Raw genomic sequence first — 25,995 nt, 5'->3', positions numbered from 1 at the left:
TTTGAAACAAACTGTCACAAGTTATAAAACAAAACATTAATGCATCTTTTTAATTTGCAAATCCTACTAATTAATAAAATAAAATAAAAAACTAGCTAGGCCAACATACACAATATTAAACCCTAGCTAGCTAATTAATTTGTTTTCTTTTTTTGGGACGTATTTAATGTTAAATTAATTAGGCAAACTAATTTCATCAAGATCATCAAGTGAGAGGAAAACTTCATCCAAGCACGAAAGCTCCGTCCCATCATCGTCGCCGTCGCTGTCGCAGTTTCTCTCGTACACTCTACACACAACCCATTTGCTGTAATCCTACACAAAATTTATATTTATTTAAAAAAAATGAGTGATAATTATAATTATATATTTAAAAAAAAATTTATTCAATTTTGGACTTACGATTTTCTTGGAATTTCTTCTTCTCGAAGGTAACGATGAAGATGAAGATGAAGATGATCGAGTACTAGTGGAAGTAGAACCGGAGAGCCGGTACTCCTGCATTATCCAATTTGTTTTCGTCCCCTCCGAAAATTCACCTAAGTAAAACGCATTGTATTTTTTCATGCCGATTCGTTGTCCACTAGAGCTCGAATAAATAGGTTCTTCAACACCTATAGAGCTCCAATATCCACTTCCGGTAATTCTTGTTTGTGCCCTTCTGCTGTAGAAGTACCACTTGTTTCCTTCACCCATTGCTTTACCTATACATACATATTTATACATGCATATATATAAGTTATGGTAAAAATAATAATTATATATAACATAAGATAAAATTAAAGAATTTTAATATTAGTTACCATCTAAGTCCCAAGGATCATAAGGGTAAAGATCGAGATCCGGGATGACGTCGGGGTGGCAAGGTAAGAGGGCGGCCTTGCGGTGGAGGAAGTGTACTACAAGCTCTTCGTCCGTCGGGTAGAATCGGAAACCAGGCGGCAAGTTCAAGTTATTATTATTATTATCCCCCATTTGATATAATCAAGAAGAGAGAAAAATATAGTAATTCTTGATAAGAGAAAAAAAAAAAAACAAGTTTGCATATACTACTAAGAAGTATAATACATATAGATATATATATAGTGGTGGTGGTGAAGAGTGAGGTTTTGTTGATATTTATAGTGAGAGAGAGAGAGAGAGGGGAGGAGAGAGAAAAGTATTGACGTGAAATGGAAGGTGTTTGGGTTTGATCACCAGCACCACCACCATAGATTTGAAGCATGGCTTTGGGTTTTTTTATTTTATTTATTTTAATTTATAGTTAATAATTAATTAATTTAGGTTTGAAAGTATATATTTGAACAAAGGTGTTGGGTGGTGTGCTGCACTCCCATTTCCCACTCCAAGGCGGCGGTTATGCAGAACATTAGATACTTTTCAAGTTACGGGGCCTCTTCTATTTGGAGGGAACTTTATTCTATGTATACATACATGTGTGTGTTTGTACGTGTGTGTGTGTGTTTTTTTCTTTGAAATGGTGTGTGTGTGTGTTTTTCTATATATGTATACTATGATTAAATAAAGAAATTAAATTCTGAGCGGATCAGCCGATATTTAATATAAATCGGATTCCACTAATTTTTTGACATGTGGCACTCTTGAGTCTTAACTCTTAATAAATCACCCTGATTATAATTAGGGTTAGAGGGTTACGGGTTATGCTGGGTTTTTTTTTTTTTTTCCAATTATTAGAATCCTAATTATATTTTTATTTAAACTATCCACCTGTCAATCATCCTATGGCATCCAATTTTCCTGTTAAAACAGGTCATTCGGTCTAAATTTGCACCCATAAATAAATGGTAGAAGATGTTATAACTAATATGTTTTATTTGGCCACGGAAAGTATGCTCAAATTATGAAAAAACCCATTCTTATTGGATAATTACAATTACTTCTATCAATTATGTTATCTTACACGTCCATCCTTATGGTCAAATTTGCCCACTGAATGATGGGTCGTTTTTCGTAAAATAATACGTAGGCATTGAAGAGGTGGTAGTAACTTCAAACAAGAACTTTTTTTGTAATTTTGAACTTATCTCGGATGTGACCGTAATTTGCACTGAGAATATTTGATGGATGTGTACTGAATACATGAGTTGTGTGTATCAATCTATCAAATGTGGTATTTTCAAGAATATTTGGAGATAGTAGTCACACTTCATGCTTATATCATCAACCTCTCATGTATGCCGTACACGTGGCATGATGACTATGAGTTAAGATTGTGGGCCTTACGATCTTAGGTGGAAAGTGGTCCCACCTACTTGGAGTGCCCATAACCCAATTATTACCATAATTAAGTTGGTCCAAATTATATTGAGTTCTTGCTTGGTTACATCTTATCTCATTTTCTTGTTTCCCTCTCAATGAGGTTGAAAATGATTGACAAATATAACCATATATATATATATATATATATATATATATATATATATATATATATATATATATATATATATATATATATATATATATATATATATATATATATATATATATATATATATATATATATATATATATATTCTTGAGATGAATATTTTAGTTCAATATAATTAATGAATTTGCTCATGGTTTGTGATTTAATTATATCATCCACTACTTTTAGATATTAGTGATGATTTTCAAGGTTAATTATGGGTCATTGAGATGTTACACTCGATGAAATACACCAGGTGATTTTTAACTATCGACGTAGTGAAATATCTCACCACTAAGCATACATGAGTGTGTGTATAATTACATACAGATCAACGGTTAATAATCACCTGGTGTAGCATTAGATAAACAGTTCATTGTGTGGATTAATTAACCACAAAATAACTTAACCAATAGGATAATTACTCACAAAAGCTAGTGCTTATCCAAATTAACAATCTTTCAAAGATCTCCCTAATTGTACTAAACTAAAGAGCAATTGAAATTGAAGCAAGTGCATGTGGATGAATTCAATCTCAAGAACTTCATGAGTAGGTTGTTTGAAAATCTCCCCTATGCACTTTTAAGGAAATGAAATAAAAACAAACATTATCATTACATCATAGGGGAGGTGGTCATTAAATTCTTACATTGTTTTGTTAAGGTAATCAATAATGTAACACAGTTAAAAGTCAATTTTTTAGTGATCATGTTACCTTATTAGATAACCGAGCGTGATTTAGTAATACTCCAATTTGACCACTATTCATCGATAATATGATTTCTTTTGCTTCTTAATCTCAAACATTTCGATTTAGTTTCAGTTTCAAAGACGTATGTCATTTTTCGGTGATCATGTTACCTTATTCGATAACCGAGCATGGTTTAATAATACGCCAATTTGACCACTATTCATCGATAAAAATGATTTATTTTCGCTTATGAATCTCAAACATTTTGATTAGTTTCAGGTTCAGTTTCAGTTTTCGGTTTCAGAGACGTATGAATATTTACGTCAAATGTGCACAATGCTTAGCTCCACACACACACACACACACACACACACACACACACACACACATATATATATATATATATATATATATATATATATATATATATATATATATATATATATATAAATATATATATATATATATATATATATATATATATATATATATAAGTATAGTGGCTAAGAGCACTTGCAATAGGAAGAATATTGCAGAGGCATAATGTAATGCAGCAGGGTAGATAGACCCACTGATGATATTACAATCCATATAGCATCAAATTTAGTGTCCTGGAAAATTGTCCTTTGCCCATGCCATCAAAATTTTTGGACCTATTATTGGTCAAATTATTTGTTCAATTTCACATTTTTTATATATATACATATACTTGATGGGATAAAGACTAAAAGACAATAAAAAAAACACAGAGGAAAATGACTTCATTCCATTAACCAAAAGTTTATTGTGAAGGTCTTTTTATTGGGAAAAAAAGGAAGAAAGAAAGAGGTAAGATATACTCAACCTTTGGTGTATGTCCATTTCATTTCTAAGGCTATGTGAAATTGATTTTTCTTTTTTGCGAAATAAGATTTAACGGGCTTATCAGCTTCTAAAATATCTGATACCGTTGAAATTCCACCGGCTTAAATCATATTCGACGAGCTCGACCTGAAAAGTGTTAGGAAACCGAACTCGAGTCGTTAGACACCGACGCGCTCTCATCCTCCACACCTTACGGTTGCGGACATCATTTTATAAATTTGACATTTATTGTTGAAAATTATCCTTAAACTTTGGCGCACACACACACGCACCCCGTTTGTATTTATTATAATATAGTACTCTCTCCGTTTCATTTTAAATGTCGTTTTTTATTCTTGCGCACATATTAAGAAAATTAATAAATATGCATAAATTTCAGCAAAAAACATAGTAAATTACTGAAATATCCTAGTGATTATTTTTTTTTTTCAGTTAATTAATTAAGAGTGATAAAGGTCAAAATTAAAAATAGTGTAATTAATGTTTTATTGAAATTGTAATATGGGGCAGAGAAAGTACTGTCTCTGTTCCACAATATCTGTCTCTTTTAAGAATTTTTTTTGTTCCATATTATCTGTCACTTTACAATTTCAATGCTGCATTAATTACATATTTTTCAATTATACCCTTATTAATTCTCCAACACTCTATATGCATTAATTAGTAAACAAGGGTATTTTGGTCTATTTATATCTATTTTCCTAAAATCAAGACATATTTATTGAAATTCTTAAGACTCGTGCCAAGGTGAAAAACGACACATATTTAGAAACGAAGGGAGTAGTAAATTACAGCTATTCAAGTAGGTGTTTGATTTTATTTTTAATTATTATAATTAGATTGAATTTAAAGTATAATTTGGCAACTAATTATGATGTCTTAAGAGCTATAATAGAAAAAAAAAATTGATTTGGATAATATTATCCATAGTGGGCAGAAAAACTCATCTTTATTACTTGGATAAATAGCACTTACCTCCCATGTGGTTTGAGTTTTATGCACATAACCCCCTTGTACTTTCAATATATCACATTACCCCCTCATATTTTAATATAAGCACATAATTCTCTTATACTTTTAAAAATTTCATCTTCCTAATAAGCATGATTATTTACCAAGTGAAATACCATAAGGGGGGTTATGTACTTATATTAAAAGTATAAGGGGAACGTGTGCACAAATTCAAACTACAGGGGGTTCATGTGCTTATATTGAAAGTAAAAGGGGGTCGTGCACAAGGCACAAACCACAGGGGGTTAAGTGCTATTTACCCTTATTATTTTGGTGGATCATAATTTGAGTTCAATCCCTTTCATTTTTGGCCTAACTATTTGGTTCTCATCAATCTTGATGGAACAATACAACAATGCCTGTCTTTGTTCCAAATCCAATAATGGAAATTGACGCTAATATCTATCCTCGAGTAGGGACTGAAAAAAAAATATTACTTAAGCGAAGTTATAAACTAATCGAGTATTAATTTATCGAGGTTCTGATGTATGTAAGTTTCAAGTATTAATATACTAAATTGAAAAGGAAGCAATGAAGTTAGATGTGCAAAACTCAAATATTTAGAACACTTAAGTAACACTAATTAATTATTATATCAACGAGATGAATTTACTTACGAAACAGAAATTGGATTCGGTTTATCCCTCAACAAGTTGAATAAATAGAAATACAAAGTTAAATCCAACATCGACTTACCTCTTTATCTTCCGTTAATCACGTTTGCATGCAAATATATTGAGAGATGCTTCTCCCCCTCGATTTCTGTGCCGTTTGTTCTGTTGCAAATGAAAAAATCGAGACTCTAAATTAGAGTATGGTGAACAGCACATACAGAAACGATCACGAGATATTTTCATGCACGTGTTCGTTTCTCATGCATGCACAGTTGTTAATTAAGCAAGGTTTAAGGAAAAACAAAATAGACAACTCACAGAGGTAAAATCATCAGTATGGCCTCCACATTGCAAGACTTGAAGTAAGCTGTTCGTGGATTTGTCTGAATTTCTCTTTAAGCCTTTGTATCTAAATTACGAGGTCATTTAACGATTTTTTTTTTATTTTATTTTTTTCAAAATAAAATGGAGAGACCGAATATTTAAATATAAGAAAAAATGACAAGAAAAGGTACCCGTTTGAGCTCGATTTCCGTCTCTCGTTTACGCTGTGACAGCGAATGTCTCATGGTGGTGATGTCAAAGACATTATCTAAATCTTCGAAAGCAGAGTCCAAATCTTCTCGAAGTAGTGCCGGCAATTTGTCAACAACCGGCATAAGAAGAAAACAGTTGAACTGCAAAAAATTTAAAACCATTTTGGTTAATGTTATTATAAAATTTAACGAAATCAGATATTTAAAAAATTCTATATACGATCTGGAGTTACGAACCTTTAGCTCGGTGGATGCGAGGAAATATTCTCGAATACCGTGAAATATTTGTTGAACCAAAGCATAAACGATCCTTTCAGACGAAGGGGCGAGCCTTCTGTTCCATAGTGTACTGTCTAAAAGGTCGGCTAGCCTTGTTTCTGTTGTGGGACCACTACTCCCCGTTGAATCAAATCCCGAAGTCAAACTGTTGACTTTTACATCTGATTTTGACTTAGCCTCTTGCCTTTCGTTGCCCACAGATAATTCCGGAGAAATAGTGGTGGAGTCTGATCCAGCAAATGAATCCAAGAACTGACGTAATCCAGCTCTATTCTGCAATTGGATTATGTGTTAAGCGTTAAATCTAATTGTCGAGAGAATGCCCGAATGTCGTATTCAACAAAAGTAAAGTGGTACAAAAAGATTTTATTTATATATATATATATATTTATATATATATATATATATATATATATATATATATATATATATATATATATATATATATATATATGCACCTTATTGTGTAGAGACCAAGAAACGTAGCGAGTGGTGCTCACTAAATCTTCCATGCACCTGCAAGTTTATATACCGGAAAAAAATTGAATTAATTGCAAAGATAAATAGAAGGCGTAAGAGTAACGAATACGATACATCCAAGTATATAGTGAAGCTGGAAATTTCGGCTCGATATTCGAAGCATAGGATAATATTTTAGGAGGGGTAAAAATCATCTTTACTTGGGATGAAGAATCGGTAGTGTGTTTATGTTTCGAAAGCAACAAGGAAAGGAATCGTGTTATATAGATTCGTTTGATACAAGAAAAGTGTACCTAAAAGAATGAAGTAAATAAAAAAAAAAAAAAAGAAAGCAGTTATACTAACTTTTCGCGGCACGATTGTTCAGTTGATTCAGCAAAGTTGTTAAAGGCGGAGGCGACACGATTTAGAAAAACTTCGTGGCCGCTGAGGTATTCACCGTCTTTCTGTTGAAAATGAATCGGAAAACATAAAACAATAGTGGACTTTGACACTCTAAAACTGTAAAAACAACAAATAATCTACCTGGAGAAGAAAAACCGAGATCGGGAGCAATCTCTTTAGAATATGAAGCAATCTGCCACCCAACTGATACCACAAAAAGAAATTAAAAAATATTAATAGTATTTTTTTTTCTTTTAAAAAAAAAAGAAAAAAAAAATTATATTGGGTAACTTATGTATTGAATTCGTCACCTGATGAAGAAAAGGTTCAAAAGTGTCACGAGCCTTTGCAACAGCAATAACACAAGCTGTCCTGAATAATTAAAATGTGAATCAGTAAAAATGTGAATAAGAAAAGCAACAAATGTCTGTAAGAAGATTAAATTCTTAAAAACGCAAGTCGAAGAATGTAGAAGGTGGTTAAAAAACCGTGAATAGTTAGTTCCGTCGTGGATATCTTCAACTCCACAAGCATTGACAATTTCCTCACGTGTAATTGGAGGGCATTTGATTCCTCCGACAACAAATCGGAACTCGGCCATTGCACGATGATATTGCGCACCACCGTAAAGACGCATCCCCGCATTCTGCGTATATAAAAAATAAATTATTTAAGTATATTGCTTAATTCAAACGGTTCATTCATAAGCGAAAAATAGTGAGCAACGTACAGGTATTAACTTCTGTGGAAACTGAAGACCATCGGTGCCAATAAATGCACCTCCATTAACCCTCTCGTCTTGCAGCGTTTCCCCTGAAAACAAGTACGTAATTCTTTACAATTTCAGTAGGACAGGTGGCAAATGAGACGGATAATGAATATGGAAGCCGTCTAAATAGCATAGATATATGTGTAAATTACTTGGTTGAATTTGTAACGACGAAACGAGATATATTTGTGCTGAATGTTAGGTGGCGACGGAAAACTTACCGAATTTATCTGGTGGTGCAACGACTGTTCCTTTCAGCAGAAGTGATAACTGCATACAAAGATTTCATTCACGGAAGCAAAATTTTCAAATAGGAACGAGATAAACTCCAAGATTACAATTATTTTACAACGTAAAACGAGCGACTGCAGCTGACTATATTTCAAAGAGGCGACAAAATCAGCCACTAAGCAGTAGATATTAGTATATTACTAAGCTATCATAAAATATCAGAGAAAAGGTTCTTTAATAAATAGGGTAAATTACGGCCAACTCCCTGAGGTAAGGTCAAATTACGAAGAAAGCCCTCTTGTTTGGGTAATTACAACCACCCCATCAACTATGAATATTCTTACACGTCCACCCTTAAGGTGTCAAATTTAACATAATCTTCGTGGAGTGTTCTCTAATTTGTACTCGTTTTGGGCAAAAATGCAGTTTCTTATGCACCACAAATACAATCTGATATTTACAAGCCAAGAGACACATCTTATAATCATCTTGTTTCAATATGTGGAGCTCGAATGGGGTAAAACGGGTACAAACTAGAGAATATTCCACATAATCTAGAAGATTCCACTAAATTTGACACCGCAAGGGTGGACGTATAAAAAGATTCTTAGTTGATGGATGGTTGTAATTACCCAAACAAGAGGGGCTTTTTCGTAATTTGACCTTACCTCAGGGAGGTCGCCGTAATTTACCATTAATAAATTCCCTGCATCTGAACTTTAGAAAATTTTAAATCTAAAGAACAAAGATTTTGGGTACATTTCCAGCCTAAGCTACTGAATTTAGAAAATTATCTTCGACACGAGTTAGAGGATTAATATATATATATATATATATATATACCTTGGTCAAGAACAGATCATGGAAAGCTCTTCCTTTCTCCTTCAGCTTTACTTCATCCAAAGTACTGAGATAAAAACCAACGACAAGTTAGTTCATATCAACTTAAGTATGACCGATGAAAACTAGAAAGTAGCTTTCGGATTATTTTAGACGAGAATTTCAAACCCGAGTTCCAGATTTATTTCACTAAGCTTCCTTGTTGTACTCCGATACTCTTTCTCAAGAAGCGGAATGATCAGTGGTACACTGTCCATATACCTTAATCAAGAAATATATCACAAAAATTATCGGTTATGGGCACTTGTGACTTGCGACCAATCGTACGAGAGGCAAAACCGAATATCGGTAATATATAACTATGCTACCTTTTCTGAAGCAACTCTTCCAAAAATAACTTGAGGCTGCTAACACCGATTCTGCTCTTTTCTTGTTCCGAAAGTGATCTACCCAACTTTTCTTGCAAAGCGGTTATATCTTCCATCTCCCTCAAAGATACAGCCTGTCGAAAAGCATCAACAGAGATGAATGTCTGAATACATTGGGACGAGAGAAATTGCATTATTGAAAAGGAACGAAACATTTTCTGAGAAATTATGAAAAATATGATTATGGCTAATATCCCCAACCAAACGAGGCCTTAATATACTGGAGAAGAAAGAGGGTGACCTGTTTAAACTCGTCGTTAGATCTGTAGACAGATTCACGCTCGGATCCAACTCTGCCCGAAGGAACGGAAGTGAAAAAAGGCGAATCGCCTAACATGAAGCCGTCGAGTGTGCTTGCAGGTGGTGAAAGAAAGACTTCCACATCTGAAGCTCGTGCAAACTGAGGGATTTTTGTGTCAAGCTTTGTTGAGACAACTACGGTTCTTGAAAGTTCAGGATCAATCTATGCCAAAACAAAAGACGAATCAATCCTTTATTTGCTAGTATAATCTTGATTTGTAGAGTTCGAAATCAATAGATTACGAGCAAAACCTAAGAGAGAAGGTGAGATAAATCGTACTTGCATCACTACCCTCCGAGTTGTGGCGTTGCTCCAATCGCTGCAATCTTCGAGGCAAAGTATAATAAATTCCTTATGCTGCATTTTAGCCCGAACCAAAGACTCCACAGCTCGAGCTTGAGTCTGCCGTATCATATGTAGCATCTTCAATATTCCAAGGTGAATAAAGTAACTTCATAAAATAAAATAAAATAAATGGTAATATACCTGCAAAGCGCGATTTTTCCGAGCTGGAGCTGGAGCGATAAGTCCAGGCGTATCTATTATGGTAAGGTTCGGACAGTACTTGTATTCGATTCTGATTATTATTTCTTTCGACGAAAACTGATAAGGCTCTCTCTCCAGCCTCATATTTTCAGCTTCGATATAAGCCTACACGAATCGAACAAAATTAGCGGGGTTCGTTTTTTTTCAAATGAGAACGGGACTAGCTGAGCTTCCAACATTGTTAACCTCATTGATTAATTATCGAGGGTTTTAATCTCTCTAACTCACACGTTTCAAACATAATTTGTTTGCTCTAAATTACACATTTTGCCATCCCTAACAAAAGCAAAATTGAATTCAAACCTGGATTTCCTGGAGTGATTTTTCCTGGGGGATTGAAGGGTCGGATTCGGACAAGAGATGGCAGAGAGGGGTGTCGCAATCGGGGTTGAACTTCATGTGGAGAGTGATGGGGCGGCGGGTCTTGGTTCCGCCGCCGACGTGGTTGAACTGGAAACCCATTAGGGCTTCCACGAGAGCGCTCTTCCCGTCGGTTTGGTGGCCCACCACCAGAACCGCCGGCGCGTCGAACGGCGTCGAGAACTCCTGAGCCAGACCGTGCAGCTCGTTGTACGCCTCGTACAGCTTCCATTGCCCTTCCTCGGTTTCTGCCGATAACCCTCCGCCGCCGTTGAATCGGTTGTTTGAGTCCGTTTCCATCTCTCTCTCTCTCTCTCTCTCTCTCTAGGAGTGTGTGACTATGAGGTGAGTTTTGTGATAAAGTTGTTTGGAGTTTTTTGAATTGGGTTTGGATTTTGTGGGATTTTGGACACCCTCGCGCGCTCACTTCCGACAATTTCGGATATAAAATCGCTTTTTTCCACTCACTGTGAAATTGATTAGTGAGTGTATTATATTACACTAATTAAGGAAGTTGTCAAATAAATAATCTTAATTTTTGGAAAAAAAAATATAATTTATTTATTCGACGATGTCAAACATTTATTACAACTAAAGAAACATCTAATCAAATTTGCACTAGAAAGCGAAATATCTCGCTCTCAGGACCCTCATCCTTTCTTTGGCTTGAAAAGTATTTAATGCATGAACGTAAATTATGCTGACTAACGGTTTGTTAGGGTAGCGAGCGTGTTTACAAAGAACCATCTCTCATTGGAGTTGAAATTCCCACACTACGGCTGCCGATTTTAGATTCTTGGACCAACTTACCACCCCAGAATGAGTTGAATTATACCTATGGGGACAAATTACTTTGACATTTATAACATGTGTAGTATGCTAGCTAGACTATAAAAGTGGCACCACATTGTATTTTGTTTACCATGTTTTATTAATTAGTGTTAAAGAAGGAGTAAACTAATACTCACTAGTTTTGCTAAACATATTATTGAATCCCATTAACTCCATGTAAGAACAACTAAACCATCAGACAGTAGTCTATCTATACAAGTAAATCATGTTACATATTCATTACAAAAAAAAAAAATACCATTATTACAGAAATAATCACATATACTTGCAGCAAACATTTTGCAATTTAAATAAAAAAAATCAAAAAAAAAAGGGTAAATCCAAATTAAAGATCACACTTTAACTATTGCTCTATCTTTCAATAAAGCCTCAACAGCCCTCTTCCCAGAAACCAAAGCCCCATCAAAAGTTGCACTAGTTACATAATCCCCACATATATACAACCCCTCCTTCAACTTCGGATCCTTCATCAAATTCGTCGGCGGGCATTGATTCGGTTGTGCGAACCCGACCCGGTACATCCTCATATACCTCCACCACCCGACAGCCTCACTCCCGAACCAACCCGACAACTCCTCCACGACCCGTTTCACCAGCTCCTCATCGGGGATACCCTCGTACGACCCGATAAGCGAAACGGATACCAGACCCTTTCCGGGCGGGGCGTACGAAGGAGCAACGTTGGTCGCGAAGAACATGTTGTTCACAATCCCCCGACCCGACCCGTTTAGGAACAGAGCCGGATCTTTAACCGGAACCTTGTCGGCGTCCACCGAGAAATACAAGCAAACAGTGCTCCGGACCGGCTCTTTGACCCGGCCCGTGTCGATTTTTCCCGCCAAAATATTGGCGGCTTCGAATTCTTCGATTGCTAGAATCACTCCTATATCGCTCCTCAACAGCTCTCCGCTCGAAAGGTTTACAACAATGCCCTCGTCGGAATCGCAATCGACTGAGGCTACCCTGGAATTTAATATGATGGAACTCAGATTCAATTTACCCGCTAATTGTTCGGGAATTGCGGAAATGCCATTCTTCGGGAGGGTGTTGTCGCCTAGTGCGAGACATTTGAAGACGAAATCGAACAGACGAGAGGTTGTTTCGAGTTCTCGGTCGAAGAAAACGCCGCCGAAAAATGGCCGAAAAAATCGGTCCAGTACTGAATCGGAGAATCCGGTCTTCCTAAGCAAGTCAATCGTCTTCACCTCATCGGCGGTTAATAGATTGTAATCCGACCGGCTCAAAACCCTAATTCTACTCAATCCTATCAGCAGCTTGTCAACGACGGTGCCGATTGGGTTCGCCAGAGACAGGACAGCATCGGAGAAGTGGCGCAGGGGATCCGCCACGGTGTGGAAGCGGCCGCCGTAGAAGACCTTCGCGCCGGAGTAAAACCTCTGGAGATCGAGGGCGTCGTAGTCGAGAAGCTCCCGAGCTTCGGGGTAAGCGGTGATGAAGATTTGGAAGCCGCGGTCGAGGGTGAAGCCGTCGACGAAATCCGTGCGGACGCGGCCGCCGACGGCGTCGGAGGCTTCGACGAGGAGGAAAGGGATGTTCTCGGCCTGGAGCCGAGTCGCGGCGGCCAAGCCGGCTAGACCGGCGCCGACGACGATGACGCCGGTTTTGTTGGGCGGCTGAGAACTAGAGAGGGTTTTATTGGGTGTGGACGTGTCCAGGGAGATTTGCTGTGAGGTCGCATTTGGTGGTTTGAAAGAGTTGATTTTTTTGAAATTGGAAGAGGAAATAGAAAATGCCGGTGAAGAAGAGAACGGAGAAGAGAGAGCGGCAGCGGCGCGTGACATCCTTTCTCCGATGGGTTGGAGCTTGGATGGGGCTTTGTTCACTTCATCCAATAATCAATTATTCAATATTTACATTATCCATTTCCTTTTGTGGGGACTGGAAAAAATGTATTATTTAATTCAATTTTACGTTTTGATGCACTACTATAGTATGCATATATAGGATTTTTTTTAATTTTTTTTAATTTTAATTGTTTTTACTAAAAATATGTAATATTACAAAATTAAGGTCAAATGGCTCGTTATTCTCCATTTTTTAAGTTTTTTTTTTTTTTTGAGAAACTATTTTAATTTCTATTAAATACAAATATATATATATAAAAAATAACGTACACATATATAATAGTGGGGGGCATTTTAAGAAAATTTCCGAAGTTTTGAGGTACCGCACTGTTTTTTACGAAAATACCCTCACAATTTTGTTGGTTACAAGTTCCTCACAATCTCATACGTTACGGTTCGAGCAATGATCTGACACCTTATTCTCCGTCTCAGTTGAATCGAGTTATTTGAACTAATTTAAATCGGTTGAGTCAACTGAGAAGGGGAAAACGGGGCAATCACATACAACAAATTTGGCAAAACAATTAAAATAGACACCGAGGGAACTAGCTCAAATAAAAAAATCGAAACCAAAAGTCGCGTACATCCCTTGCCTATATTATGCAACCTACTGAGGGATTTTCCTCTAATTTTGCCTATATAATAATATAAAACTGAGTTTGACTCGTAAAAAATATGTACAAATGAGTCGAGCTCGACTTGCAACTCAGGCACATCATACATATGTCTGTCAAAAGATTCAAACCTTCACAAGAAACAAGAAGGGCCAACACAACTAAACGAAAATCTTGATAATCTCACATTTGTGTTAGAGAGTTTAAGTTGTCATAACAAACTCATTTGGATTGAAGGATTTGGATTGAAGGATTTGGATTCGAGGGGATGATGCGTGAGGGGATTTCAAATGACTCTAAAGAAGACGAGTTGGAATCCACCACAATAACTTCAAAAACTACTTTAAAACGAGAGCTACGAATTTGAATTTGACGTCAAACATACTCAATGGATTTGCTATAACAGAATAACTGCTCATATCTTTCCATCCATCAAGATGATTCCTTTAACACTGAATTCCAAATTTCAATTCGGAACTAATTTCCAAATCCTTCAATCCAAATAAAGTCCAAAATACTACGAGATATTCATGTCTAGCAGCAAGGATGTATGCAATCCATAGTGATGGTATATACTCAGGCTATGTGAAGTCTACGTAACACTTCGTGACTTGACAAGAAAAAACTTTTAGAATGTGATCATGTTACGAGAAAAATCTGAGGCACTGAAATCCGAAAGCAATTCGCACGTAATAGCAGACAATTGCAATGAAACTTTTACTAGTAATATCGGTATTATTCAACTGCATCACACTCTAGCAACAACCTAGACGATGTTCCAAAATCCCTAAGAACGAAAAATGAGTAAAACAAGACCCCAACGATCGTTCAATCCGAATCAATAAAATCTACCCAACAATCGTTCAATCCGAATCAATAAAATCTACAGTCACGTAATTCACCTTTGTTATTTCAATTCTATCATCCAAAACAAAAAAAAGTAGTAATATTTACCAGAAAAAATTCCGTCTCCCCTTCTGCAAATCAATCCACATTCTCAGGGCAAATCTCCTCAAACACAGCCAACCTCTTTCTCGAATTAGTCCCGTAAAGCACCCTCGCTATGTAAGCGTCGACGTCTTCCTCCATTGATCCACAAGGGATAGTGGTGTCAATCCCATCATCACAGGGGCTCCAATCAGATCTGGGAGGATTAGAATCCGGGATTGTGGTGGTGGAATTAGCACTCCCAGAAGGTGATGGCTGTTTGAGTTGCAGGGGTGATGTGAGGAGGGCCATTTTGATTGGTTCTGGTGGCAATGGGATGATAACTTCTTCTTCTGCTTCTGTTTCTGCTGCTGCTTTGACTTTGCTAATTGGGGAACGCTTTTTGCCATATGATGATGAGTTTGATCCCACTGAACTGCTGCTGTTCGATTTCGAGATCTATGCCAAACAAAATTGGAACAATATCCGCAGAAATACAAGAAACCATGTGCTGTGAAAAAGATCGCCTTTTTTTTCTTTCTTTCTATTTTTTTTTTTCAATTGTTATTGATGCAGGAAAAAAGGGAAGAAGAAAGATTGGGGTTCACAGATTTTGTTACCTCAATTTTGATCTTGCCCGAGGAACGAGGGGAACGCAGCTCCTCTTTGCCGTGCGCAAACTGTTCCAATTGAAATAAATATCCCAATTAGAACGAAATAAAACACGATTTTTAGGTCTTTTTTCTATTGTTATTTTTATCCTCAAAAGTCGTGCGTAGTAAGACTGCCATCGACCGTAGGGAAGATGAGAACCGTTGGATCTAGAGAGAGAGAGAGAGAGAGAGATTGACCTGGCAATCGGAACCAAATTGGCATATTCCACCAGTCTCCCAAAAACGGCAGGGCTTATTCCTGTGGTATTTGATGTTCTCAATCCCGGTGGCTCTAACGCCACTGCCCGGCGACGGCGACCTGTAGCCGGTGAAACTGCAATTGACGGAATTGGATGGAGTCAGCGGCGACCTCATTCTGGCGTCTCCGCTTCCTTTACTGGACTTTGGCACGGGAATTCCGTCCATAACAATGACATCCTCCTCGACCTTCACCGGCGAAATGAACGGCGTCCTTGAAGCGGCGGCGGCGGCCGACGGATCGGCGCATCGCAGGTATTTCATCAGTGGAGATGGAGAGTTGGAGCTGTCGGACGCGTATGGATCGAACATCGTGTTGTATCGGCGGCCGGAGAAATTCAGCGCGTTCAAGGGTGAGAGTGCGCCGTCGAAGGGCTTGAACTTCGGAGCTTTGAAATCGCGCTGGTTTTCCATTGAAATTGCCTGCGATTGCAAATTGCAATTGATTATCTAACCTAAATTCAGATCACATTCTACGCCGGACATTTTCACTGCGAACGGAAATTTCAAACCTTTACCGAGAGAATCAGAAGGAATTATGCAGAGAAGAAGAATTCACAAAAATAAGCGATTCGCAGACGGAAATTCAAGCAATACTCGTTAATCTAAAGCATCTGCATAAACACCGCCGTTTCTAGGGTTTCAAAAAAAAAACTGAAGCAAACAGGATAATTCAAAATTCAGTAGAAAACACGAAAATGAAGAATCAAAAGCATCATTTTTGCGAAAAATCAGCGCGCACAGTGAAGCGAATCGGTTGAAATTTTAACAAACGGAGATCAAATCCTCACCGATTGAAACACAAGTTCGAATTAATTGAAGCAAAACAGCGCAAACACAAGTTCGCATCATCCAATTGATCTTACCTAAGATTGAGAGATTTTAGTGTAACTGAGATGAATCAATTTGAAGGCGGAAACCAGATAAACGGATGTGAGGAACTCTGGCTTCAGTGCAGAGCTTTTGTTTGTTCGCCCCTTCGCTTTTGCGCCATAATTTGAACCGGTGGTCCTAACCCTGCCCAGTATTTATACTGCTCTGTTACAGTGGAAGGTGGAGGACTAAATAATAATAATAACTTTTCGAAATTGATATTATTTTACTAAGTATAATATTAATATCTGAAATGATTTGTGCAGGCACACATTAAACATTCAGGCACATTTTTTACCATTTCTCAAAAAACAAAAGGTAAAAAACTCAAAAACTCTCTCTATCCTTTCGATTTTCTTTCGCAAAGCCCGTGCAAATCGTCAACAGATCGGAGGTAATTTTTACGTTTTTACGATCCTCTTGTTATGTAGATTACGAATCCGAAAAAAAAAAAACGAAAAAAATCGGACTTTGGCCTGCTCGTGTGAATTTACGCGAGCACTTGGCAAGTGCTCGCGTAAATTCACACGAGCAGGCCTTGTTAATTTTTTTTTTTTTTTAATTGCTCGTGTGATTTCACACGAACAGAGACGTTCTGCTCGTGTGATTTCACACGAGCATATCTTCTCTGTTCGTGTGAAATCACACGAGTGGGTTAAAAAAACAAAAAAAAAAATTGTTAATGTGCTCACGTGAATTTACGCGAGCACTTGCCAAGTGCTCGCGTAAATTCACACGAGCACTTGCCAAGTGCTCGCGTAAATTCACACGAGCACATGAATAAAAAAAAGTCCGATTTTGTGCATATGAATAGTACAAAAGGTAAATAGTTATGGTAAAAAGCTAAAAAATCATGATAAAAAAATGCCTGAATGTTTAATTTGGCCTGCGTATATCATTACCCTATTAATATTCTTTACTAAGTATAATATTAATATTCTTCATCGGATTTTTAATTTCAAGTATAATATTAATATTCTCCATCAATTTGGTAGATATTCTACAAATTATCTTGCGTGGGATAATTTGGTAGCACCCTTTCTTTATTTCTCTTTTTGTTTCTTAGTTTTCTACAGTATTTTAAAACCCGGACTAGACCGGCCGATTGAACCAGCTTAACATTGAGCCGTTACATTGTCCAGTTTGACCAATTGAATCGTAATATCAGTTTGACCGGTTCAATCACAACGGTTGACCCCTGGTTGGACCGTGACCCAGTAACTTGTACGGGTTAATGTCAGATCTGGTGTTTAAAACATCAGTTTTCTTAAAGTAAAAAGCTTATTTTTTTTCTCTTTTAAGAAATCTTAAATTAGCCTTACAAGTGTTTCTTGTATTTAATCTCAATACTAATTAATTAATACGAAATTGGAGCTCACCACCGGACGGTCATCAAGGTAAATTTTGATGCCGCTCTACCGCCATCCCAATCTTTCTACAGAGTTAGTATGGTGGCCCGAAATTCAGAGAAGATTGTACTTAGGCGGTGTGTTAAAAAATTCACAGGCAGTGTCCAAGCGGTAGAAGGAGAAGCCCACGCAGCCCTCAAAGCGATCCAAATGGCGAAGGCTAAATGTTGAAACTCGATTATCCTAGAAGGGGATTGTCAGCAACTCATTACGGCTCTTAGGGATGAAGACGCTAGTTTATGCCCGTTTGGAGAATATCTAGAGGACATTCAGGCTCTTATTTCATCGTTCATTTCGTGTCAATTTTCTTTTGTTCCTCGCACTTGTAATAATTTAGCTCATGCATTAGCAAACTCTATTGAGCTCGCAAACTCGGAGGGTCAGTTCCTTCCTCTAAATTTGGCTAATTTAGCCGAATAAAATTTCCTTTTTTCCTCAAAAAAAATTAATTAATACAAACAAACTAATAGTAACAAGTACAAAAAACTACAAACTTTTATTGAACATTCAAATGGCAAACATTCTGAACATTCTGCAAAGAACCTACACAAGTTTCAACAGCAAGAAACTCATGCATCAACAAAATCCATTAATACAAAACCACAATATATATGTATGTATGTATGTATGCATGCTGTGGGTAACAATAACAACTTACAATAATAAGTTAATAACAGCAACTTACTATATATATATAATTCAAATCCCATTTATTGCTTTATTGAGATCTCCACCTAGCAATGACAGTAGTCCACCACCATGCACTCTCCCCTCGGGTACAACAAACTCAACCCCCTTCTCCGAACCCAACTGCTTCGAGTAATTAGAAGACGAAGAGCCCTTCATCGACAAAGGAACCAACACTTGAGGAGGAATCATTAGCCGCTGCCTCTTCGCCTGCCTCTCGACCGACCCTATCGAATCCGATATCACAGTCACACTCGAAGACGAGCAAGTGTTCTCGTAGCTGCTCGAGCACACGCCAGCTGGCACCAGCCCATGGAACAGGCCCGGCCCGATCATTCCGGACCGTTTCACCTCCCGGCCCGAAACCATCGTGCTATGCGCGGCGCACAACCCGCTCTTCCCCCTCGCGAACTTCTCGCACTTCCCTTCACCGCCCCAGTTGCACCTCTTCCCACCGCCGTGCGCCTTGCAGAAGTCAGTACTGCCTTGAGCACTCTTTCCACAGTTCTCCGATCTGCATCTTTTCCCACCACCGTGTTTCACACAGCAATCTGTTCTTCCACGCGCGCTTTTCGTACAGTCCGGTACGGAACATCTTTTCCCACCGCCGTGGGCCACGCAGAAGCTCGTGCCACCATGAACGCTCTTGGGGCATATCCCACCCCCGTCGAATAGGCATCTTTTCCCGCCCCCGTGCCCCTTGCAGAGGGGGGTGCTCCCCTCCGCCCCCTTCGTGCACCCGGTGAAAATGCATCTTTTCCCACCACCATGCGCTTTACAAAACATGGTGCTCCCTTGCGCACCCTTCACGCACCCCAAGAACTGGCACCGGCGCCCCCCGCCGTGGGAAATGCAAAGACCGATTTGCCCCTCCGCGCTCCGCGCGCACCCCTCCACCTTGCACCTCTTCCCCCCACCGTGCTTGATACAGAGCCCTGATCGTCCGCGCGCTGCTTTCGTGCACCCTCCTTCGTACCCGCACCGTTTGCCACCGCCGTGGGCTATGCAATGGTCTGTTTTACCCTCGGCACTTTTCGTGCACCCGAGCTCCTCGCACCTCCTCCCTCCGCCGTGTGCTTTGCAGTAAGCCGTTCGGCTTTCCGCCCCTTTACTACAACCTGGCTTCTGACATCTTTGTCCTCCCCCATGCCCGATACAAAGCCCCGTCGCCCCTCTTGCCCCTTTTACACATCCGTCGAACTTGCATTTCTTGGTGGTGCCACCTCTTTGATCCGACGACACTGCAGCACTTTCCGGCTCGGATATGGCACTCATGGAGTAGCTCGACACTGCTGAGGGTTGTTCGGTGCTCATCTGAGAGAGGGAGAAGATCTGGCTGGTCTCCATTCTTGGAGCCATGATAAGGCTCCTCATGTAACCGCCCGATTTCTTTGCTGACGTGGAACCCTCGTCGACCACTGGAACAGGTATCGCTCGACGATGAGGTGGTGCTTCGAAACGGGCCTGTGTGGAGGCTGAAAACTCGAGTACATTCGAGACTGCATCCGATGCACTTCCAGAGAGACCGAGTTTCAGAATCGAATCGCGTTGAGATGAAAGCCCTTTGGCTTTGTTGCTTCTAGAAGGGGAATATTCGTCGGAATATGCACTTGGCGTGGGGCCCAATCCGAGTACTAACTTGCACCCATCGTCCGGAGTGGTTTTGCATGCACCACTAATGGATTGGCTATACCCAAAGCCGTCCAACCGGAGAGTAGTATCACCGATATTGGTTTTCTTGATGGAGGAATACATTCCTGTTTGATCTGAGTAATTGAATACCTATACTATTTCTTGAGGAATAATGAAGTGGCGGGTGGTGAAAGAATACTATACTAAATACTAGTGGGAAAATCGATATAGTAAAATGAAGAGAACAAGAGAAATACGGAAACTACCTCCACCACTCACAAAACCTGATGTATCTGACCTATCCATTCTATCTATTGCTTTGGAGAAGCAGTGGGTGTGTTTATGGAGATGGTGAGCATAATATTGCGTGGGGTGTGGTAAAATCAATTCGAGTGGTACTTGCAAATTCAGCCAAGGAGTACAGATTTATTTCGAGTCACCTGCAAGAAAAGAATAAATTAAATCTTGAAATCAAATAGGGAGAAGAATAAATGAATCCCACATTTACATCATACGTTAACGAAAAAACGGTCGAACTATTTGCTACAGAGTAGGGAGATTCTTAGACAGTGATAAACGGGAGAAGAAATTCTGATTGGAAGAACAGACGTACAACTAATTCGAAAGCAGAACTTCAAACAAATAAGCACTCGTGTTTGCCCATATTCATGTGATATTTTTTTCAGTGATTTCTATTTGGTTCCGTAGTATGCCACTTATAATCTGAGGTCGATACACAGAACTCCGATCGCATACTTTTCCAATCCGGCCAACGAAATAACTAAGATTCAGGATCCAAGATTCAGTTCTTACATGAGGTAATTTGATTGAAGTTCAAACTTGTACTGTATTCATCAATCCAGCCTTAATACAAGAAGCTCAACAATGAAACATGAGATCTGAATATTTTACCAGACCAGAGATAACTAAATAGAAAAAGCCTAAAGTCAAACCCTTTGTCTGAATCTTGTGACATAATTTCACGGGATTAAAAACATAAAGATAAGGCAAATTCATAAACCAAATATGCCGTGTTATTTTCTTTTATTTCAACAAAAGAACAGTAAAACAGAAAAAAAAAAAAAAAAAAAAAAGAGAAAAAAAGTGGAGGAGGCAATTAATCAAACACTTTGAAGGCAGCCTGCGAGTGAATAATCACCGAGCCACCAACAAACCAGATTAAATTAGTACTCCCCATGAAACCAAACTCAGTGAGTGAGACAGCACGGGGAAACAAATACCCATAAATAGTTAAAACATTTCTGGTAAAATTCCACTATTTCAGACAGATACACACATTAGAGCACAGAATTCACACAAATCTATTTTCTGCAAAAAAAATTTAAAAAAAAAATCGCAATAAATAAGCTGCAGATTGGATAAACGAGCAGTTGAAATTACCTGACGCAGCAAAAATTTCTGCGAAGATGGAAACTTTCTCAGACCATTTTGCAAAACAGCTGCCGAATTTCAATAATAAAGTCTAGAGAGAGAAAGTGGGTTGGAGAACTAGAGAGAGAGAGAGAGAGAGAGAGAGAGCATATGCATAAATGATAAAACAACAACAACCAGTTGAATAGCCACAAAACAAAGCGTAGAGAAAAGGAAAGAAAGAAAAAGAGGGAAATTAATTAAAGATTAATGGATGAATTAAATAGAGGTGAGAACTTGATTGGGGGGTGGGGGGTGGGGGCACCCACCCCCTCCTCCTCTTGATTACCGTTTTGCCCTTGGATGACACAGCAAAACAACTGTTACTCGGAACGATTTTAGGCAGCAAAACCATGATTAAGACAACACATACTTTTGGGTGAAAGTGACAGGCGTTGTTTTTACTATTTTGCCCCTTGTGGAGGGCATGGATTTAGAAATGTTTTTTATTTTAGGGTTCCTCGTACTCTGCCTGAAAGTCACTTTACCCTCGTACTCTCAATTTTATCGATTTACCAATACAGCCCTTTCCTTCAATTTTTGTCAATTTTGACTCTAACGCCATTTGGTCAACTCTGTAAATTACAAAATTGCCACTGCCTATAACGCGTCGTTTCTCCTCCGTCAATATTGTCATTTCTTCTTCTCCCACCACTTCCCCTTCCAAGATATCCCCAAATTGAACCCCTAACTTAGTAAAATTCAAGACCAAAAATTGATCGATTCCACCCAGTGCAAAGAAAAAAATATATGAATGTGTGAAACTTTCTCTTTTCTAATCTCGATAGTCAAAATCGAAAAAATTCAATATTTACGTCAATATTTTGACTCTTGACCAAATGGCGTCAGAGTCAAAATCGAAAAAAGTTGACGAAGAGGGTTGTATTGGGAAATTGTACAAGTACAATGGGGTAAATCGACGAAATTAAGAGTACGAGGGGGTAAAGTGGTTCTTGGGCAGAGTACAAGGGGTTAAAGTGGAATTTACCCTTTATTTTATTTATTATGATTTTTTCTTGAAAACAAATGTAAACATATTCATATTAAATCACATCGAGTAATTATATATTTGATTCGATGTTAATCGTTGAAATTTCATCTGGGCTCGATTTAGTAATATAACGAATCAAGACTGAATGTATATTTTCGTTCGATGAGATATTAAGCTCAACTCTAACTTGAGCTTGATTATTATAAAAAAGATAAAAAAAATCAGTTAGTGTTCGACTCGATAAACTCGAACGCAGTTTTTGAAAGTCAATAAAAAAATCAAGCGAACTTGAACGATTGTATGTTCGACTCGACTGAATTCAAAATATCTTGTCAAAAAAAGGTTGACAAAATGAAATGGAAGTTTATATTTATTATTCGTGAAAATAACATTTTAATAATTTTGCAATAACTTGGAAAAAGAAAAGGGAAAAAAATGAATAAGACTAGCTAATTGAAGGTGTCGGGTCGGGTCGGGTTGGGGGTGACATAAGCAGGTGGGGTTGGGAAATAAGTGGCGGGTGTGGAGTTGTCGTGGAGCGCCCTAAGTCAGTTAACCAATAGCAAGCAACTTTTTCTTATTAAAATATCTGCAAATGGAACTCAGCTGGCTAACTGGCTCGGCTCAGTTTGATCATGATTCATGTATATTCATATTCGCCCCTAATCTTTTAAAATATTGTGCACTTCACCACCTATACTAATATTACCGAATTATTATTTTAATGGAATAAAATAATGATCAATAATGTAGTTTGCATGCTACTCCCTTACCAATGTAAAATATTAATTCCCACACAACTTGAGTTATTCTATAAAAATATTCGTTATACAGTAACAAAAATCATCAAATTTAATATAGTTTTAATAATTCATAAGAAATGACACCTTGTTTTTTTTTTTAAATATATATTTTTGCACCGTGGCTAAATATGTTAAATAAATATTTGGCATGTTTAGTTTTTCAAATATTGGATTAAAATATTTATTCATTAAATATTTATATTAAAAATAGTAATTCTACAATAATATTTTTTTCTAATGATATATGTTAATTTTTTATTGTATTTATTTGTAAATTAAATTTCATTTAACTTGGCTTTTACATTCAGGATTAACTATACGAAATTTGATGTTACAAATAAATCTTAATTTTTAATGTACTTGTTTGATGAGTTAAATAATTCACCCAACATATGAAAAATTATACAATCTAAATATTAATTATTGATTTAAATATTTAACTAGTACATTATTTTTAATCCAAAACTTAAAAAAAATTAATATCTTAAATATTTATTTAATTTATTCATAATACATGTAATATTTTTTAAATAAAGAAAATATGTCATTTAGTAGGAATTATTACAAATAAATTAAATTTATTTTACTACTTAACACTGTTAAGAGTCAAATAGGTTGACCATTAAATTGAGAGGGTAACTGTATTTTTCATAGCACGAGGAGTAATTGTTACATAGATCATAATACATGTGAGTAAATTGCATTTTGCACATATTTAAGGGTAATTGGCATTGCACCCTCCAAATACACCCATTTGGCATATTGCATCCTTAAATTGTAAGTTTGGCATTTTGCACCCTCCAATTAGCATATGATTGGCAAAATGCACCCCCGATATATTACCGGCATCGATTTGATCGGAAAATATATTTTTATCAGTTACCGGCATGCTTTCATTTTCTTTTTTTCTTTTTCAATCACCAATCCAATATTATCCATTTCATTTCAATGCCATACTATCTTCTCCTCCTCCTCCTTCTTCTTCTTCTTCTTCTTATTTTTCTTCTTCTTGTTCTTCTTAGCTTCTTTCAAGAACTCCTTCGACTACGCTCTTTCTTCTGTCTTATTTGTTGAGTTCTATTCCAATTGTTTGCATTGAAGCAGCTGTATCCAAGAATTTCTATCTAGAAAAAAATAATAATAATAACTAGCTTTTTTCTTACCAAAACATCATCCCAGGTGGGAAGCTTTTTTTTCTCCTCATACATTATACTTGTTTTCCGCTCATGTTCTTTATCTTCATCTCCTTTTAGATCTACCTATGTCACCACCACCACCACCACCACCTCCGCCGTCGGGGGCGACTCCACTTCAAGTCCGGCACCTTGTCGACTCCCAGGACGGAAACAATGATTGTAACAATAGACATGGACCAAAATAGCTTTTGTGTTGATCCACAAAAAGAAAGAAAAATAAATGACAGAGTAGCGATTATTCAGATTATGGCAACATTGTTTTGAAGAGAAGTAAATTTGGGAGTTAATGCAGTAACCAAAATTTTTTATTTTTTTATTTGACTTCAATGAAAACTTAGTTTCTTCTTCACAAAAAAATTCCTGGAGACACATGAATTAAATTATTTGCCTATAATTGGATGGAGTTTGTAATTGACCGTTGAAAACCATCATTTCCATCCAAAAAGTTTTTCCGGCAAAGTTTTCGGTCAGAAAGATAACAAGGGTGCATTTTGCCAAGTAGATGATAATTGGAGGGTGCAAAGTGTCAAATTTTACAATTTAAGGGTGCAGTGTACCAAATAAGTATATTTGGAGGGTGCAAAGTGCCAATTACCCCATATTTAAACACATAAAGAATTAAAGCCGATAGATGAGCTGAGAGGCTGAGTGAGCCTAAGCCGAGCCGGAACAAGTGTACTGTTTGGGTGTGTGGCAGTCCACCTGTTTCCCATGTCACACGAGGCTGCTTTGCTCCCCATTCGCTGCATTCAGAGACCGATATTTATTCGTTCGAATCTCGTGGAATACCACGTGTCATATTTTGATTGGTGGAATCTTCAATAATTTTTCTTTGCGTTTCTGGAATCTTACTGCACCTTTTTTTTTTTTATTTAATATATATATATATATAAATAATTTCCATATGGTATTTTTAATTATTAATACACGTTATTTATTACTATAGTCGTTGATTTGTGAATCCCATAATTGAATATCGTTTTTTTTAAATGTTTGGATATATAATTAATTTTCGTAGGTGGAGGATTTGTGATGTAAATGC

The 25,995-nt window shown here is 37.5% G+C and overlaps 5 protein-coding genes across 6 annotated transcripts; all 5 read right to left on the bottom strand.

Annotated features, from left to right (window-relative positions):
- On the bottom strand, nt 1-1,094 carry XND1 (xylem NAC domain 1). The gene is made up of 3 exons (XM_088824832.1): nt 804-1,094; nt 403-704; nt 1-315 (listed from the first exon to the last, which is right to left on the bottom strand). Exons 1-3 carry the CDS (start codon nt 973-975, stop codon nt 175-177), a joined length of 615 nt encoding a protein of 204 aa, XP_088680958.1. The 5' UTR covers nt 976-1,094; the 3' UTR covers nt 1-174.
- Nucleotides 1,095-5,553: 4,459 nt separating this feature from the next.
- ARC5 (P-loop containing nucleoside triphosphate hydrolases superfamily protein) lies at nt 5,554-11,321 on the bottom strand. Of its 2 annotated transcripts, none has more exons than XM_012972965.2 (18): nt 10,706-11,321; nt 10,343-10,507; nt 10,136-10,258; nt 9,797-10,018; nt 9,496-9,629; nt 9,296-9,388; nt 9,131-9,194; nt 8,278-8,326; nt 8,018-8,100; nt 7,776-7,933; nt 7,599-7,659; nt 7,429-7,491; nt 7,249-7,349; nt 6,882-6,939; nt 6,382-6,696; nt 6,124-6,285; nt 5,927-6,017; nt 5,554-5,770 (listed from the first exon to the last, which is right to left on the bottom strand). In XM_012972965.2, exons 1-17 carry the CDS (start codon nt 11,060-11,062, stop codon nt 5,940-5,942), a joined length of 2,286 nt encoding a protein of 761 aa, XP_012828419.2. In that variant the 5' UTR covers nt 11,063-11,321; the 3' UTR covers nt 5,554-5,770; nt 5,927-5,939. The 2 variants fall into 2 exon arrangements, with proteins under 2 accessions (XP_012828419.2, XP_088680950.1); XM_088824824.1 differs by having other exon boundaries at nt 5,554-5,796; nt 10,706-11,235.
- Nucleotides 11,322-11,771: 450 nt separating this feature from the next.
- Nucleotides 11,772-13,541, bottom strand: LOC105949690 (FAD/NAD(P)-binding oxidoreductase family protein). The gene has a single exon (XM_012973009.2). The coding sequence runs from the start codon at nt 13,414-13,416 to the stop codon at nt 11,947-11,949; it is 1,470 nt and encodes a 489-aa protein (XP_012828463.2). The 5' UTR covers nt 13,417-13,541; the 3' UTR covers nt 11,772-11,946.
- Nucleotides 13,542-14,796: 1,255 nt separating this feature from the next.
- On the bottom strand, nt 14,797-16,613 carry LOC105949527 (uncharacterized). Its single transcript, XM_088824867.1, has 3 exons — nt 15,872-16,613; nt 15,641-15,700; nt 14,797-15,479 (listed from the first exon to the last, which is right to left on the bottom strand). The coding sequence occupies exons 1-3, from the start codon at nt 16,343-16,345 to the stop codon at nt 15,078-15,080; spliced, it is 936 nt and encodes a 311-aa protein (XP_088680993.1). The 5' UTR covers nt 16,346-16,613; the 3' UTR covers nt 14,797-15,077.
- Nucleotides 16,614-18,690: 2,077 nt separating this feature from the next.
- LOC105949598 (uncharacterized) lies at nt 18,691-22,307 on the bottom strand. The gene is made up of 2 exons (XM_012972899.2): nt 21,934-22,307; nt 18,691-20,972 (listed from the first exon to the last, which is right to left on the bottom strand). The coding sequence occupies exon 2, from the start codon at nt 20,653-20,655 to the stop codon at nt 18,913-18,915; it is 1,743 nt and encodes a 580-aa protein (XP_012828353.2). The 5' UTR covers nt 20,656-20,972; nt 21,934-22,307; the 3' UTR covers nt 18,691-18,912.
- Between the last annotated feature and the right edge of the window lie 3,688 nt (nt 22,308-25,995).

Source organism: Erythranthe guttata, chromosome 2 (assembly GCF_056151865.1).
Source record: "Erythranthe guttata isolate IM_541 chromosome 2, IM_541, whole genome shotgun sequence".
NCBI classification, from domain to species: Eukaryota; Viridiplantae; Streptophyta; class Magnoliopsida; order Lamiales; family Phrymaceae; genus Erythranthe; species Erythranthe guttata.
Note: the sequence above shows the minus strand (reverse complement) of the source record. Positions and strands in the feature narration are given on the sequence as shown.

What these genes read in the sequence shown, in the direction of transcription:
- XND1 (XM_088824832.1), bottom strand. Translation starts at nt 975, where the DNA reads ATGGGGGATAATAATAATAATAACTTGAACTTGCCGCCTGGTTTCCGA. An exon ending in TGATCCTTGGGACTTAGATG is followed by an intron (nt 705 to 803) that starts GTAACTAATATT and finishes ATGTATGTATAG; the next exon opens with GTAAAGCAATGGGTGAAGGA. An exon ending in GAAGAAATTCCAAGAAAATC is followed by an intron (nt 316 to 402) that starts GTAAGTCCAAAA and finishes AATTTTGTGTAG; the next exon opens with GATTACAGCAAATGGGTTGT.
- LOC105949598 (XM_012972899.2), bottom strand. Translation starts at nt 20,655, where the DNA reads ATGTATTCCTCCATCAAGAAAACCAATATCGGTGATACTACTCTCCGG.
- LOC105949527 (XM_088824867.1), bottom strand. Translation starts at nt 16,345, where the DNA reads ATGGAAAACCAGCGCGATTTCAAAGCTCCGAAGTTCAAGCCCTTCGAC. An exon ending in AATTTGGTTCCGATTGCCAG is followed by an intron (nt 15,701 to 15,871) that starts GTCAATCTCTCT and finishes CAATTGGAACAG; the next exon opens with TTTGCGCACGGCAAAGAGGA. An exon ending in CGGGCAAGATCAAAATTGAG is followed by an intron (nt 15,480 to 15,640) that starts GTAACAAAATCT and finishes TGTTTGGCATAG; the next exon opens with ATCTCGAAATCGAACAGCAG.
- LOC105949690 (XM_012973009.2), bottom strand. Translation starts at nt 13,416, where the DNA reads ATGTCACGCGCCGCTGCCGCTCTCTCTTCTCCGTTCTCTTCTTCACCG.
- ARC5 (XM_012972965.2), bottom strand. Translation starts at nt 11,062, where the DNA reads ATGGAAACGGACTCAAACAACCGATTCAACGGCGGCGGAGGGTTATCG. An exon ending in CTCGGAGGGTAGTGATGCAA is followed by an intron (nt 10,019 to 10,135) that starts GTACGATTTATC and finishes GTTTTGGCATAG; the next exon opens with ATTGATCCTGAACTTTCAAG. An exon ending in TTCCACAGAAGTTAATACCT is followed by an intron (nt 7,934 to 8,017) that starts GTACGTTGCTCA and finishes TTATATACGCAG; the next exon opens with AATGCGGGGATGCGTCTTTA.